We start from the raw sequence: 17,673 nt of genomic DNA, 5'->3' as shown, positions 1-17,673 counted from the left end.
AACGGGTTGCATTGTTTTACTTATTGGCAAACTGATGACTGGATGGAGAGCTTACCTGTAAGACCTGCACCTGCTGCTCCAAACATTGATCCAACCACTGCAACTCCTGCAGTGGATGACAGGGCTGCAGCACCACCTGAAAAGCAAAGCACAAAAGTATTGTTTAAATACTAGAAAATGCCACTGTACCACTGGATCCAAATTAATTTTGATCTTTTTAATTGATCAATTAAAAAACGATTTGAGTAAGACCAATAATACAGTTATCTCAATATCTTATTAATATCTCATTAGTATTGTTACTTCCTGGAACTCACATTTATTGGTAAATGGGCCTTCTGCAGTTAACTCTTATGTTTGTGAACAAAGACATTGTTTTTCACCTCGTCTCATTCCTGCCTATACAGTACTGTATATCCACCACCAACTTGTAATATTCATCCTTCTGAAGATGTATCGATTAATACGAGAGTACTTAAGGAATTTCCCAGTCTCATTTTTTCCTTCATGGTGGACAGAGTCACATTCATCATGTGTTTATTTCTTCGCGATTTTTACACACGAGAGTAGTTCATCATCCTAAAACAACACTTAGGTAATTACACACAAAACACACACACACACAATTGGAAAGGTGATGGAGAAGATCGTAAGTAAAAACCAAGTAACACATCTGGAGAGAAGGGACTTCGTGACAACCCATCAACATGGGTTCAGGGAGGGTAAATCTTGCCTTACAGGCTTAATAGAATTCTACGATCAGGTGACAAAGATTAAGCAAGAAAGAGAAGGATGGGCAGATTGCATTTTTTTGGAGTGTCGGAAAGCCTTTGACACAGTACCCCATAAAAGGCTGATGCATAAGCCGGAGAAACAGGCAGGAGTAACTGGTAGGGCGCTTCAGTGGATAAAGGAGTACCTAAGCAATAGGAAGCAGAGAGTTACAGTGAGGGGTGAGACCTCAGATTGGCGTGAAGTCACCAGTGGAGTCCCACAGGGCTTTGTACTCGGACCTATCCTGTTTCTGATATACATAAATGTTCTCCCAGAGGGTATAGACTCATTCCTCTCAATGTTTGTTGATGATGCCAAAATTATGAGAAGGATTAAGACAGAGGAGGACAGCTTGAGGCTTCAAGATGACCTGGACAAGCTGCAGGAATGGTCAAACAAATGGTTGTTAGAGTTTAACCCAAGCAAATATAATGTAATGAAGATAGGTGTAGGGAGCAGGAGACCAGATACAAGGTATCATTTGGGAGATGAAATACTGCAAGGGTCAGAGAGAGAAAAAGACCTGGGGGTTGATATCACGCCAGACCTGTCCCATGAAGCTCATATCAAGAGGATAACATCAGCAGCATATGCCAGGTTGGCTAACATAAGAACGACCTTTAGAAACTTGTGTAAGGAATCTTTCAGAACATCTTTCAGTACAAGAATGTAACAACTCTTGTATATATCTCAAAAAAAAATTATATAGCACATATGTCAGACCAATCCTGGAGCATGCAGCTCCAGCATGGAGTCCATATCTAGTCAAGCATAAGACTAAACTGGAAAAGGTTCAAAGGTTTGCCACCAGACTAGTACCCAAGCTGAGAGGTATGAGCTACGAGGAGAGACTACGGGAATTAAACCTCACTTTGTTGGAAGACAGAAGAGTTAGGGGGGGGACATGATCACCACATTCAAGATTCTCAAGGGAATCGACAGGGTAGATAAAGACAGGCTATTTAACACAAGGGGCACACGCACTAGGGGACACAGGTGGAAACTGAGTGCCCAAATGAGCCACAGAGATATTAGAAAGAACATTTTTAGTGTCAGAGTGGTTGACAAATGGAATGCATTAGGAAGTGATGTGGTGCAGGCTGACTCCATACACAGTTTTAAATGTAGATATGATAGAGCCCAGTAGGCTCAGGAATCTGTACACCAGTTGATTGACTGTTGAGAGGCGGGACCAAAGAGACAAAGCCCAACCACCGCAAGCCTAACTAGGTGAGTACATATATACATGCTAATAAAACAAGGAATTACTTGAGCCCTTAAATTATAATCATCACATCTTCAACAGAATGAAACACAGATTGATTGATGAAGACTAAGCCACCCAAGAGGTGGCACGGGCATGAATAGCCCATAAAATGAAATACAATACAATACTTAAATACAGTATATAGGCAGGAAACATGAAGGTGACATGCGAGATTAAAACCAATGTCTTGAAATATTAGCAAATGGACATAAGAACAAAAGGAATCTGTAGAAGGACTAATGACCAATACATGAGTGTTCCTATAATTAATAGCCCCTTCTGAGATAGCTGTCATCTATCTTACTAAGATACTTACTAAGATCTTATTAATCATCTTACTAAGAGCGTTTTTTATCCGCGTAATTAAGACTGGATCCAAATTGTACAAACCACTACTGAAGCACTGCTTTAATAGCTTTGTACACAAACTTCAAGTATTGGTACATTACTGATGTGTAAAGACTTACCTGCACCAATGATGGTGCCGAGACCATGATGTGTAAAGACTTACCTGCACCAATGATGGTGCCGAGACCATGATGTGTAAAGACTTACCTGCACCAATGATGGTGCCGAGACCAGCGCCAATAAACGGGGCTGCGAGGCCGCCAGTAAGGCCCAGGACAGCCCCGCCCCCTAGTGTGGCCAGACCTATGGCAGTGTACCGCTTGATCTTCTTGTACCGCTCTCGCTTCGCCATCTCCTTCTCTTCCTCCCTACAATAATATATATCCATATTAACATTACCATCACCTCCTTCCTCATTTATGTAATATGCTGTACTGAAATAAAAACATTTTCAGCTCCACAAGTGTGGAAGTTCTAGGCTGCTTGCGAGATGAGCTAAAGATGAGCTTTATGCTGTCTCCTACGAATGGTTCTTTTTCTCTATCCTGTTACCTCCTTTCCTCCCTCTCTCCCTCTCCTACCTGCGCCCACGAGGGCCTTGACTGGAGGCAGTGTGAGGACTCACTCGGTGACGGGGTTCTGCTCCATGGTAAGGTACTCGAGGACCGACTCCTCGTACATCTCCAGGAGGTCGACGCTGACGTGGAGGAGACAGGTGACGTGCATGATCAGCACCCGGATCCTGGCGTCGTAGCAACCTGCCACCAAGACACAACTGTCACACATTACCCACCTCAACTGTCCGCTACATATATAGCAAGAGAAACTTATAGGTACTCAGAGAATTATAGATATATCAAGTAAGCTGGTCATAGTTCTCCAGCAGACAAATGAGCCACCACAGTAATACTATACTTTATCTCTCACAAGATCTATGTAAATGCAGTGAATTGGGCACACAAGGGAATACAAGACTTTTGAAAATGGCGGATGCAGTTAAGACATGGAAAAGGTAATCTCAATTTAGGTATCTACGACACTATATCCTATAGAGCTTAATATCAGACCGTAACATGCGTGTTTGTAAAGGGTGAGTGTAGGGTGCATAAAACTAAAGTGATAACTGAAGGCAGACATATACAATACTACTCGTTTTCTATACAAATTAAGTCATTCCAGGTAAACTGGTGATTCTCACTTACAAAACGTGCTGACAGATGCCAACTTGCAGTAAATAAAAAGACAAGAAAAAACACTATAATAAATTGTCCTCTCATATTGTAACTTGAGAGTTTAGAGAGTTAAGGGAGCTCTTGCACATTGTTTACCGCCACTTCCTAGCAAAGTAACTCCATTGTTTTTTACTTTGTTACAGCGTTGTAACGAACGATAGTAAAATAACGTTTGCTGTGTTAGACAGGTTCGTTGGAACTTTGCCGTTATCAAATAGATGTGAACACCAAGTTACACCTTCAAGTGACATGTTGAAGGATATACCGCCATATAACACAACAATCCACGTCACAACTACCAAGTTAACAACATTACCTTGCAGTAAACTGCTGAAGACAACAACCTTTAGAGTTACAGTTCATCATTCACTCAAAGTCGCACAACAAGTGGGAGCTACAGTAAAAAAAAAACAAAAAAAAAAAAAAAAAAAAAAAAAAAAACACTAAGCAAACCTTAGGAATAATAAAGCGTACTTTTGACTTAAGGAAAAGAAGGTAGTAATTAAATCATATAAATCTCTGGTGCGCCTCCGTGGAACCGCCTACCCGCCGAATCCATAAATGCCAAAACTGTTGAATTATAAAATCCAGCTTGAAAAAATCATCAGGACAAATGGGGTGGAAGGGACCTTTGACAAGCCGCCGGCTTCCTGTCTTCGTCGAGGCCATTATTGTGTTAGTGGCCCTCGTAAACATTCTGGTAGATAGCGCAGCAATAATGGCTGTGGTGGTGTGGTACGGTATTTACCACCTTGTGCCTGCAGGCTCCAGCTGTTAGCTCTTGGGCCCCGCCTTTCTAACCATCGGTTGTCTAATGTACCGACTCCCGACTTATTTTTCTAACATCATATCTTCGACATATATTGCTCTCTAAAACTCACGCATGCACCCCCAGGATGCGGCCCGCATCAGCTGTCAAACTCCCAGGTACCTATTTACTGATGGGTGAACAGGGGCATCAGGTAAAATGAACTCTGAGCATTTGTTTCTGCCTCGGCCCCTGAGCGGTGTGCGGTCAGCCACGAGGACCTGTGCTAGTGTGCTGCTGTGCTGTGGTAGGATGTTAGTGTTGTGGTAGTGTGGTTTGTGAAGGGATGGGGAAGAGATGCAAGGGGAGGCGGGAAGAGAAGGCAGGGGAGGGAGAAGAGAAGGCAGGGGAGGGAGAAGAGAAGGCAGGGGAGGGAGAAGAGAAGGCAGGGGAGGGAGAAGAGAGGGCAGGAGAGGGGGGGGGGAAGAGAGGCCAGGAGAGGGGGGAAAGAGAGGGCAGGAGAGGGGAAAGAGAGGGCAGGAGAGGGGAAAGAGAGGGCAGGAGAGGGGAAAGAGAGGGGAGGGGGGGAAGAGAGGGCAGGAGAGGGGAAAGAGAGGGCAGGAGAGGGGAAAGAGAGGGCAGGAGAGGGGAGGGGGGGGAAGAGAGGGCAGGAGAGAGGGCAGGAGAGGGGAAAGAGAGGGCAGGAGAGGGGAAAGAGAGGGCAGGAGAGGGAAAGAGAGGGGAGTAAGCAGATTACCAGTCCTCAGCTCCACCCACAGACTGTCAACACGTCCAACACACCCTAACCTCGTTACTGTGGCAACACTCCCATTGGCTGGTGACCTTTGACTCTGACCTTGTACCTTCACGATGACCCGCCTCCAGTGGTTGGTGCTCACCAGGTCCTGTCACTCAGTCGTGCCACTCAGTCCTGTCACTCAGTCGTGCCACTCAGCCCTACCACTCAGTCGCGTCACTCAGTCGTGTCAAGTCTCTCTCATCTCATCCAGTTTCTCAGTCAGTAAGTCAGCCTTTCTCTCAATGGTGTCTCTCACTTAAGCCAGTGAAGTCTCTCGGTCTCTAAGTCAGTCAGTCTGTCATTTACGGGGTTGACAAACATGACAGGAAAACAGTATATTAGACAACCCATGGTTAGAAAGACGGGGTCCGAGAGCTAAGAGCTCGATTCTGCACACACACACACACACACACACACACACACACACACACACACACACACACACACACACACACACACACACACACACACACACACACACCTGAACAAGCATAGAAGGACACTGGAAAAATGTTAAGAAGTTTGCAACGAGACCCGTCCCAGAGCTACGAGGGATGGGGTATGAGGAGCGCCTGAAGGAACTGTGCCTTACGACACTAGAAAAAAAGAAGGGAGAGAGAGGGGATATGATAGGAACGTATAAAATACTCAGGGGAGATTGACAGAGTGGTCAGAGTCGAAATGTTCACACGGAACAGTAACAGAACGAGGGGACATGGGTGGAAGCTGGAAACACTGACAGGAGTTTGTCAATTGGGGGGGGGGGGGGAAGGGGGAGGAAGGGGAGATGGGGGAGGGGGAGGAGAGTGAGGTGCCAGGGAGGGAGGGACGGGAGGTGGGGGGACGAGCACCAGAGCGCCACACAATTACTAATAATTGGATTCAGTAAACCAATTATTCAGTTTTCACTTGCCAGAATATACGACATTACATACGTCATGTATGTGTATGTGTATGTGTATGTGTATGTGTGTGTGTGTGTGTGTGTGTGTGTGTGTGTGTGTGTGTGTGTGTGTGTGTGTGTACACACATTTTTGTGTTGGAAACAGCAAGGGAAATGTCACCCCGAGTGTGAGGGAGGACGGTCAGTATGAGGGAGCACGGCCAGGACTCATCAACCCCCCCCCCCCCTTTACGAAACCTGTACATCTTTCCTTAGTCATGCCGGCTTAATAAACAGTTTAATGAGCTCCGAAGCACTACGAGGTTGTTCATAACCTCCACAACCCGAGCTTGTGAAGGTGCTCGTAAACTGTTTAACAAAAGTAAACAAAGCCTTTATGATTGAAAAAAGATGTACAGGTTTCGCAAGGGACAGCGTAAATGTCTTCGTGAATCCTCTCCCTGAAGGTAATAACATACAATTTAATTGAACGTTGGGAGCTTCGAACTGGGACCTGGGGACAGATTCACGAAAGCACTTGCGCAAGTACTTACGAACGTGTACATCTTTCCTCAATCTTTGACGGCTTTGATCACATTTATTAAACAGTTTACGAGCATGAAAACTTCCCATTCAACTGTTGTTATTGTTATAAACAGCCTCCTGGTGCTTCGGAGCTCATTAATTGTTTGATAATTGGAAATAAAGCCGCCAAAGATTGAGAAAAGATGTATAGGTTCGTAAGTGCTTGCGTAAGTGCTTTCGTGAATCTGGCCCCTGGTACTCAGGGGATCGAGTCTACAATAATGCAGGAAAATAAAATATCTTGTGTGTCAGGTCTTAACTTATCCTTTGTACACCTCTGGAGTCGGAAAGTTATTATTAAGAAAGGAATTATTAAGTTTATCCATAACTTTGGCCCCAATGTTGCTTTATGGGCCCAGGCTCTTGAACCCTAGCAACTGTGTCACCACAGCAACTGTGCCGCCACAGCAACTGTGTCGCCACTGTGCCACCACAACAACTATGCCACAACAGATGACTAAAGAATGGCGGGAACCAAGAGCCGAAGCCTCGCGGGCCGCGGGCCTCAAACGTTGGACATTGGATGCTGTGGAAACCTTTTCGCATTTCATACATATTCATGTACATACATACATGCATGTGTATACATACGCTTATGTAGTCATGTGTGCGCATTTGTATCAATATCGCCTTTCTGTATTTTTATATTTTTTATCTGGAGTAAAAGTGGAATACAAAAATAGGGTTTTTAGGTCAAGGATTAGAGTAGGATAGGCACAGGACAGGATTGGCTAATGACAGGACAGGATAGGCTAAGGACAGGACAGGCTAGGGTAAGGACAGGACAGGATAGGCTAAGGACAGGATAGGCTAAGGACAGGACATGTTAATAACAGGGCAAGATAGACTAAGGGCAGGACAGGATAGGCTAAGGACAGGACAGGATAGGCTAATGACAGGACAGGATAGGCTAAGGGCAGGACAGGACAGGCTAAGGGCAGGACAGGACAGGCTAAGGACAGGACAGGATAGGCTAATGACAGGACAGGATAGGCTAAGGGCAGGACAGGATAGGCTAAGGGCAGGACAGAATAGGCTAAGGGCAGGACAGGACAGGCTAATTACAGGACAGGATAGGCTAAGGGCAGGATAGGCACAGGACAGGATAGGCTAAGGGCAGGACAGGATAGGCTAATGACAGGACAGGATAGGCTAAGGGCAGGACAGGACAGGCTAAGGGCAAGACAGGATAGGCTAAGGCCAGGACAGGATAGGCTAATGACAGGACAGGATAGGCTAATGACAGGACAGGATAGGCTAAGGGCAGGACAGGACAGGCTAAGGGCAGGAGGCTAAGGGCAGGACAGGACAGGCTAAGGGCAGGACAGGATAGGCTAAGGGCAGGACAGGATAGGCTAAGGGCAGGACAGGATAGGCTAAGGGCAGGACAGGATAGGCTAAGGACAGGACAGGATAGGCTAATGACAGGACAGGATAGGCTAAGGGCAGGACAGGACAGGCTAAGGACAGGACAGGATAGGCTAAGGACAGGACAGGAAAGACTAAGGGCAGGACAGGACAGGATAGGCTAAGAAACACACAGTTCCAAGAACTCTGAACTTGAAGCAATTCTTCTGTCAATCCCAACCACCTAAAAATTAAATTTCTTTACATAGGCGACTGGAAAGAGGGAGCCCGAGGGCTGAAGCTCGACCCTACAGATACACAAGTACACACAACCCAACACGGAAGCGCTTGATACATTTCAAATACCTACTAATTAATCACCATTATGTTTATGTATATTTTATAAATAAATGTGAAGAAATATTCCTCCCCTTACAGCTACAAATGTGTATGCCAGCGCTCAAAGGGCTCGGGAACCTATACCCAAGTAGATTGAAGGTTGAGAGGCGCGTCCCAAGAGCCGAAGTACAACTCCCCTGTCCACACCTCTCACACATTATGGTGCGAGCAACTACTGCATCACACACTCACCCTCAATGTTGTAGCATGGTTGGTTGTGTATCAGTGTTGTTGTTTGTGTTACGTCTGTGTGTGTGTGTGAGGTGTGTGTGTGTGTGTGTGTGTGTGTGTGTGTGTGTGTGTGTGTGTGTGTGTGTGTGTGTGTGTGTGTGTGTGTGTGTGTGTGTGTGTGTGTGTGTGTGTGTGTGTGTGTGTGTGTGTACTCAAATAGGTAAACACAAATACTCACCTATTTGTACTCACCTATTTGTGCTTGCAGGATCGAGCATTGACGCTTGGATCCCGCCTTTCCAGCCATCGCTTGTTTACAGCAATGAAGCCTGTCCACACACACAGGCACACATGTGCGTGTGTGTGTGTACAGGTACACGAGGTCACCTCTGACACCAGCAACACAGCTTCCATAAGGTATATCTACATATAATTTGCCAGTTGTTCCACTTTAATACACCAAGACTGTATTACCTTCACGTACATGAGTATGTTCCCGCTGCCAGGCGAGGTGTTACGTGACCCCGGGGTCAGTGACAGCAACACGTAACATTACATCTATGTCCAGAGGAACACATTCTAAAAGGTATATACGACATACGTCAGACGACTGGCAGTGTGTGCAGCGCCCCCACGTCAAAAGACACAAAGCTATGAGAAACTACAATAGTTTGCTACATGACTGATACCACAATTGAAGTTACTGATGTACGGGGAGAGCCCGAGTGAGCCGAACCTAATGCCACTAGAAAAAGATCTAGATCCAAAAGTGTTCCAGATATACAGAATCTTCTAAGGTACAGACGAAATATAAGAGATAGGCTGTTTAAGTTGGTCAATATCGTGAGAAACAAAGTAGCTGTGTGTACTTGCCTAGTTGTGCTTGCGGGGATTGAGCTCTGGCTCCTTGGTCCCGCCTCTCAACTGTCAATCAACAGGTGTACAGGTTCCTGTGCCAACTGGGCTCTATCATATCTACACTTGAAGCTGTGTATGGAGTCAGTCTCCACCACATCACTTCCTAATGCATTCCATTTGTTAACCACTCTGACACTAAAAAAGTTCTTTCTAATATCTCTGTCTCTCATTTGGGCACTCAGTTTCCACCTGTGTCCCCTAGTGCGTGTTCCCCTTGTGTTAAATAGGTTGTCTTTATCTACCCTATCAATTCCCTGCAGAATCTTAAATGTGGTGATTATGTCCCCCCCAACTCTTCTGTCTTCCAGCGAAGTGAGGTTTAATTCCCGCAGTCTCTCCTCGTAGCTCATACCTTTCAGCTCGGGTACTAGTCTGGTGGCAAACCTTTGAACCTTTTCCAGTTTAGTCTTATCCTTGACTAGATATGGACTCCATGCTGGGGCTGCATACTCCAGGATTGGCCTGACATATGTGGTATACAAAGTTCTGAATGATTCTTTACACAAGTTTCTGAATGCCGTTCGTATGTTGGCCAGCCTGGCATATGCCGCTGATGTTATCCGCTTGATATGTGCTGCAGGAGACAGGTCTGGCGTGATATCAACTCCCAAGTCTTTTTCTCTCTGACTCGTGAAGAATTTCATCTCCCAGATGATACCTAGTATCTGGCCTGCTTCCTACGCATATCTTCATTACATTACATTTGCTTGGGTTAAACTCTAACAACCATGTTAGAGTTCAACCATGTTTAGAGTTTTTTAGGTTTTGTTCGACCATTCCTTCAGTTTGTCTAGGTCTTCTTGAAGCCTCAAGCTGCTGTCCTCCTCTGTCTTAATCTTTCTCATAATTTTGGCATCGTCAGCAAACATTGAGAGAAATGAATCTATACCCTCCGGGAGATCATTTACATATATCAGAAACAAGATAGGACCGAGTACAGAGTACCTATACCTATCAACGGTATAGGTTAAGTAATAATTGTAATTAAGAAGCAATAAGATGCTTATCTTAACATACTAAGAAGGTTAGGTGAGGTCGGTGTTTTCTATGAAGCTTTTCAAGGTAAACTAAAATATTTACAATCAATTAATATGTCACATATGCACTTATTAAATAAGCCAATATTGACTATAAGCAAGTGCGAGAACGGGTTGAGTTATGGGACATGAGGGTAGAGTTGCGTCACGATGGCCTTTGCGTACTTGCGTATTTATACACTCGTGTTACGTATATATAAACATACAATGTTAACAACTAAGATTTGGTAGACATTGACAGCTGAAGGGTTGGCGGGAACTGTTTTGTTTACATATCGGGACATTAAGATCATATACTTCATGTATTGATATGGACACCCTTTAAGACAGCTGTCGTGCATGTTGTATAATCTTACCTGTAGTCGGTTTCCAGAGTTCTTCTAGCCCCTCCCCCCCAAGCCTGGCTAGGGGTCCAGGCTAGTTTGGAGAGCACTTGTTCGGTCACACTTGTAGAGTTCGGCTGAAGTTGGGCTAAAAGCTTCATTGGTCACGGGTGGTAACATCTTCAAGGCGACTTTACCAAAATATTATTCACTTTACCACACACCGAATCACCATACTATTACGTTCACCTAAATTAAGCATTTTCGGTTTTTCCAAAAAAAATATTAGTCACATGCAGCATAATTTCTTCAGATAAGCTCAAGAGATCTTGACAAAATTTGGCAGATGCGTTAAACCAGTCATGCTACTTGCTGTAAAATGTTAATTTAAACGTGGTTATTTTTTTGTATTTGATCCAAGATTAAATACGACAGGTTGTAAACGGTGACCTTTACCCAAACGTTTCCTTACCAAGTCGGTCAATAATCTCCCAAGCTTGGGTTGACAGTCAATAATATTTGTTACACCTGATGCATGAGTTAAGCCAGTAATTAAGCCATTATGATACGCAAGATTACCGTGAACGCTGATTGGACGTCGTCCGATAAAGGCGCCAATAGCGCGTAGTAAAAGTTAACCTGCACGCTGATTGGTTCACTTATTACATGATGACCAATGAGATGAGGATACGGTCCCTCTCGGCACGCTGATTGATTCACTTATTACATGATGACCAATGAGATGAGGATACGGTCCCTCTCGGCCCGCTGACTGGCTGATATACACTAAAGTAACCACATGATCCAGCCAGTCCTTATGTGTCTTACAGTCACCATATGTGCACCAGCCATCATGGGCCTCATACCCGCTATCTCAGGCCTAATATAGTACATATATGTACTATACTAGGCCCAGGAATATTTAAGTCTGGTTTTTAGCTTTATTTGTTCCGGACTCTTATAAAGTGAATAGTACCAAATGTTACTATTCAAAAACTGTCTACTACGTCAATATATGGACGATGGGGCACATAGTTACAATAAGTACTATCTAAAGAGGAGGTCGGGTTGCAAGAGTTGGTTATATCAGCCGAGATATAAAGGTTGTCACTATATAATATACTCGGCGAGAAGGTCAATGCGTCGCATACTTCACGGAATCGACCAATCCGTTAAAAATGCGACGTATTAGTACAAATTGAAGCATCGTAATACTGAAGTTTTCTAACCATTGGCCTCGATAGGTTAGGTAGGTTGTTTGGGTTCGTACGTTTCTGGCTAGGCAAAACAGTTGCATTTTTTACGGAGTGGCAAGTTGAGAGGTGGTGGTGCTTCCTGACCCGAGCACGCCCGGTATTCACAAAGTACTTACGTGCTCGCTTAAGAGAACCCTTCCCCTTACCTCCATCATGGCGGCTGGTATTTACTAAACAGTTTACGAGCTCTCAAGTGCCACGAGGTTATCCACAACAAGGTTATCCTTGGCGCTTGAGGACGATCTTAGGTCTATCGTGGACGTGGACCGTCCTAAGGCCACGTGCCCGGAAGACTGCGCCACAAGGACCAATCTACGATAGCGAGGAGGCGGGTGATAACGGTTCCTTTACTGGGAACGACACATTATCTACACGAAACTTTAACCATAGAAGTGAAGGTGTTGGTTTGCAGTTGTTTATGGGGCAATACACAGGTGTTTAGGGACTAATGATAAACCATGCACAAAATTGGGTCGGAATTTTAGGTAATAAATCTAAAGTGATGAACACTATATAAACATGTGAGGATGCTTAATAAACATGTGAGGATGCTTAATAAACATGTGAGGATGCTTAATAAACATGTGAGGATGCTTAATAAACATGTGAGGATGCTTAATAAACATGTGAGGATGCTTAAAACAGATGATGCATTACCTGACTGAATCCCTGACAGATTGAGGAAGAGAAGACGACTTAGTAACACACTTTCACTACCACAACAATACAATTGTCTAATGAAAATCACAACGTGACGAAGCTATGAATGAATACTGAGGTGCATGTGTGCCTCAAGTGATCGGTGGTCGAGGGTTCGATACCACCGCACACACCCTCAATATTGATTCATTTGCTTTACATTATTAATCGTCAATTTATATAGACAGAATTCTAGAACAAATAATATATAAACATTTGTAAATAGAAATGGATTATAAAAGCGAATCATTTAGAATTTTGGTCTGGCAGCCACAACAGTTCCCATGAACAGAGCCCAACCATCGCTACCACACCTTTCATTATGCAATATGATATCAATGTTTACAACTTTAGCACCACAGTATACGAGCCGTGATGGGGGGGGGGGAGGGGGGGGGGGTTGTGTATCACCAAAATTCTATAAACCTTCTTTATCAATACTGTTTCAGTTGACATTCAACTACCCCTCAACTCCTGCCCTGGGTGGGGGGGGGGGGGACCCTGGATTGCCTAAACTTCGAAACCAGTTTTGGTAAACAGAAAACAGTTTCCCCGGGTTCCCTTGCTGAAGGTGGGCCAAGTTTTCTTCAAAGTGCAGCCAGAGGAGCACTTTGCTAACACAACAGCCGCCCGCCTGCACCTCCCGCCACCACAAACATCCCCACTTTGTGTCTTCTGCCAGAGATACCATGTCTCAACCACACATGGTACCCCCCTCCCCCCCGCCACCCCCGCCGCCAGACTCCATGGTACCCCTACCCCGCCAAAACCATCCATACCGGGGTCTCTTAGTCCTCCGTCACAGTACTGAGGGTGAGTGGAAGCTGTCTATCACAGTGGTACTGTGTTTACCTCACCGTTCCCCTCCCCCCCCACACACCACTCTGGCATCCCTCTCACAACATTCATCTTCCCGTGGACCTCTGTCTGTCTCCCACTCTTCCCCATTTCGAACAAACGACGCACTTTTACTCTTCTACGACGCCCACTAACACCCCTCTCCCAGGACAGAAACTAACCATCCCACGACACCCACTAACACCCCCCCCCCACCCCCCACGACGCCCACTAACACCCCCCCCACCCCCCACGACGCCCAATAACCCCCCCCCCTCACGACAGAAACTAACTCCCCACGACACCCACTAACCAACACATTTCAGCCAATTACCCGGCCTTACAAAATAATGCCTTTCCTCTCCCAGTAATCACCTTCCACATCAGGGAGCCTCCGCCGGCCCCCACTCACAACGGCGGCCCCTGACACCCCCAATATCCAGCCCCCTCATCAGGCCCCCAATACTCAGCCCCCCCCCTCATCAGACCTCCAATATCCAGCCCCCTCATCAGGCCCCCAATACTCAGCCCCCCCTCATAAGACCTCCAATATCCAGTCCCCTCAGACCCCCAATATCCAGCCCCCTCAGACCCCCAATATCCAGCCCACTCATCAGACCCCAAAAACCCAGCCCCCCTCATCAGACCCCAAATACCCAGCCCCCTCATCAGACCCCCAATACCCAGCCCCCTCATCAGACCCCTCCCAATCCAGACCTCTCTCCCCCCTCCCCCTGATCAGGAGAGGTGGGCTGTACCCACAACCCACCACTGAGAGGTGGGGGATTCACTGGTTAGCGTCCATCTACACCGCCCACCTGGGGACACATGTATCCTAATTTCCAGCAATTTATTATAATTCAATCGCCATTCTTTCCCATCGGGGACATCCAGCAGCCTTTAGGGGTCTCGTGAGTGGGGTGTGGCCATCTTTCCTTGTGATAGGCGGCTGGTGGGCTTAGTTCAGGTGGTGAGCCGCGTTCTCCTGCCTTTGTTGTGTTTCTTCCACCCCCCTCCACCCAGCCCCACCCCTCCACCCAGCCCCACCCCTCCACCCAGCCTCACCCCTCCACCCAGCCTCACCCCTCCACCCAGCCTCACCCCTCCACCCAGCCTCACCCCTCCACCCAGCCTCACCCCTCCACCCAGCCTCACCCCTCCACCCAGCCTCACCCCTCCACCCAGCCTCACCCCTCCACCCAGCCTCACCGCACCTCCCCATCATTATCATTCACTTGTGAAACTCTCCTCATTAGTGAGTGTTCCTGTTGTAGTTCACCTCATATACGTCACGGGTCAGCCTCAGCCCCGCTCTCACCCCTGTCCCTCACCCTCATCTCCCGGCACCTCTTTCCCTTCTCTTTCATCAGACACGCATCTTTCCCATTCCCCTGTCCTCTTATTCAAACCTCTCTCTCTCTCTCTCTCTCTCTCTCTCTCTCTCTTTCTCTCTTTCTAAAAACCCATTCCACCCTCTCTGCCCTTTTCATTTCATTTCTTTCCACCCAACCTACTCTCCACCCCCCCCCTGCCCCAGGTGCACGTACCTCCCTGGACGGCGAACATGACGAGGTCCTGGACGACAGGGACGCAGGAGCGGGCTAGGGGCGGCTCCTCCCTCAGGATGGTGACGTAGCCGCTGCTGGGGCCGGGCTGCACCTCCCCGCGCACCGTCAGCTCCATCACCTCACGCACCTGCAGGAGACACACCACCACGCTCAGTGTGGGGGGGCCTGGGACGTGGGGGGGCCTGGGACACGGAGGGGGGAGACACGGAGGGGGGAGACACGGAGGGGGGAGACACGGAGGGGGGAGACACGGAGGGGGGAGACACGGAGGGGGGAGACACGGAGGGGGGAGACACGGAGGGGGGAGACACGGAGGGGGGAGACACGGAGGGGGGAGACACGGAGGGGGGAGACACGGATTCAAGTATGTTTATTGAGATAAGCAATAAATACATCTCAAAGGGATAGAGTAGCTTAGGCTATTTCTACCCCCCTCGGAGACACGGAGATAGAGGATAGAGAGAGGGGGGAGAGGAGGGGACGGGGGACTGTAAGACCTAACGCCCTGCACCTCTTACCTCGGTCATGGCGGCGTGGTCGGTATTTACTATACAGCTTACGAGCTCCCAAGTGCCGTGAGGTTAACCTCGACCTGAGATTATTAATTTACGGTCGACCTCGGCGCCCGTATGTGCTCTGTGGATCACCACGTGGGAGGGGGGTGGGGGGCTATGCTCCAAGTGTGGGGGGTGAGGGGGGAGAAGCGACGGGGTGAGGGGGATGTGAAGGGAGTCGAAGTGGAGTAGAGAATAAGGCGTCAGCAAGGTGGGTAGAGGAGCCATGTATCCTACACATTTCATCAACTTGACTGTGTCGTGGCGAGGCTACCCCCCCCCCCACCACCACCACACCAGTAGCGGGTGTGGCGAGGCTCCCCCCCCCCCACCACCACACCAGTAGCGGGTGTGGCGAGGCTAGGGGACCCTTCTCCCCACTGTCAGAAAACATGACACCATTTACCAATATTCAGTACAATAAGCAGATAATATTGCTGCTGTTTGTAAATAACAAATCAACCCTAGAAACAGTGTATATTCCCACAGAAGACGGGGAACTCGGGAATTTTCCTCCCGAGGAAAACGAGATATCATTGCCACATGGCGCTATTAGATTCACCAGCTAATTCTGTTGGGAACATTCTTAATACCACAGTCATTGGCCTTTAAACAACATAAAACCGTCTTACTTGAATTAAATTAACGTTGAATTAACTTAATTATTAGTACCAAAACAGAGTAAATGTGACCTGTCTACCACTTCTTGACATGTGGACAGGAGCGCCAGGGCGTCAGTGGAGGAGGTCAGCCTTTATTAATCAACAAGTCGCAGGAAGAGAACCGCTCCAATAATACTCCCTTGGACCAAGTGTTATAGAGTAAATTAATGCTTCCATCATCAACACAGTCATCATCTAAATAAGGGAAGTGTCCATCCGAAATCTTAAAGTTATTCCTGGGAAAATAATGTTAGGTAGATAGGATTATTTTCCCAGTTAGGACGTGAGGCAGCGACATAACCCAAGTAAATATTCCTTGCTCTTTATCTTATCAGTATACCAATATTTCCTCTGATATAGCTGTCATATATATGGCATTACTGCTATTATTGCAAGTGGCCTTTGACAGGTTTAACAGAAGAGGAACAAGAATTAGCACTAGTAGGCTAGTACTCCAGTACATTAGTTGGAGGCCAGCCACACCCACAAAGTGGATCGTCTGGCTTGTTCAGCCGTGTTCCTACTGGTCGTCCACGACAAAATCAGCCTTAAAAGATAAGGTCTCTCAATTTTAATAACTAATATATGTAGTTTAATATTGTAGTGAATGTCTACTAATCAATAATTTTGGTTGACTAAATATATAAATAATATAAACCCCCATAATGTGTAAAGGAGTTGATTTGCGGGAATTCGAAAAGTACAGACCACTAAACATCATACCATTTGCTATTGAAATATATAAATAAACGTAAAATATAAATTCTATATATTCATATAAATTAAATAGAATATAAATCTCACAAGTCGGCCCCCCCCCACCTTACCAGCGGGTGTTAGCAAACCTAACATTAGTAAACTTTAGTCCCTAAATAAACCATTTATTTAAAAACTTAGGTTATCCATTAGTCACATTTAAACTCTTTATATATTAAACTAACCTAATATAATGATTTCTGCTTTAACTGTTAAGGCATAATTTTGGCTGGTAGAGTATAGTAATAAATGACGCTTTCAATGTGTCCACAACTGACGGTAGTGTGTAGGTGTGTAGTGAGTGATGGTGGAGTGTCCACACCCAGGCTCCCAGCCCCTCACACTCTACTGCAACGTCTCTCCAACTTAATGTCACTCCTCATACCGTCCTCACAAACTGTGAGTGGCGTGTTTCTCCTTCATGGTCACGGCAGTTGCCGCCATGTCCCTGATACTCTTGCAGTAAAGATGGTACTCACACATGGTGCCTCTCTATCTTACTCTCTTGCT

The 17,673-nt window shown here is 46.4% G+C and overlaps 1 protein-coding gene across 1 annotated transcript in view; it reads right to left on the bottom strand.

The window, feature by feature from the left end:
• The window catches only part of LOC123774001 (transmembrane and coiled-coil domain-containing protein 4), a 96,580-nt gene that overhangs the window by 12,105 nt on the left and 66,802 nt on the right, over positions 1 to 17,673 (bottom strand). The window contains exons 3-6 of the mRNA XM_045768058.2: positions 15,171 to 15,318; positions 3,015 to 3,147; positions 2,597 to 2,757; positions 56 to 136 (exon numbers count right to left, since the gene is read on the bottom strand). Coding sequence (XP_045624014.1) covers positions 56 to 136; positions 2,597 to 2,757; positions 3,015 to 3,147; positions 15,171 to 15,318 — 523 coding nt within the window. The remainder of the gene's footprint in view (positions 1 to 55; positions 137 to 2,596; positions 2,758 to 3,014; positions 3,148 to 15,170; positions 15,319 to 17,673) is intronic.

The sequence above is a fragment of the Procambarus clarkii genome, chromosome 91 (assembly GCF_040958095.1).
Source record: "Procambarus clarkii isolate CNS0578487 chromosome 91, FALCON_Pclarkii_2.0, whole genome shotgun sequence".
In the NCBI taxonomy this organism is placed as follows: domain Eukaryota; kingdom Metazoa; phylum Arthropoda; class Malacostraca; order Decapoda; family Cambaridae; genus Procambarus; species Procambarus clarkii.
The sequence above is the reverse complement of the archived record's forward strand: the minus strand, read 5'-3'. Positions and strand labels throughout refer to the sequence as shown.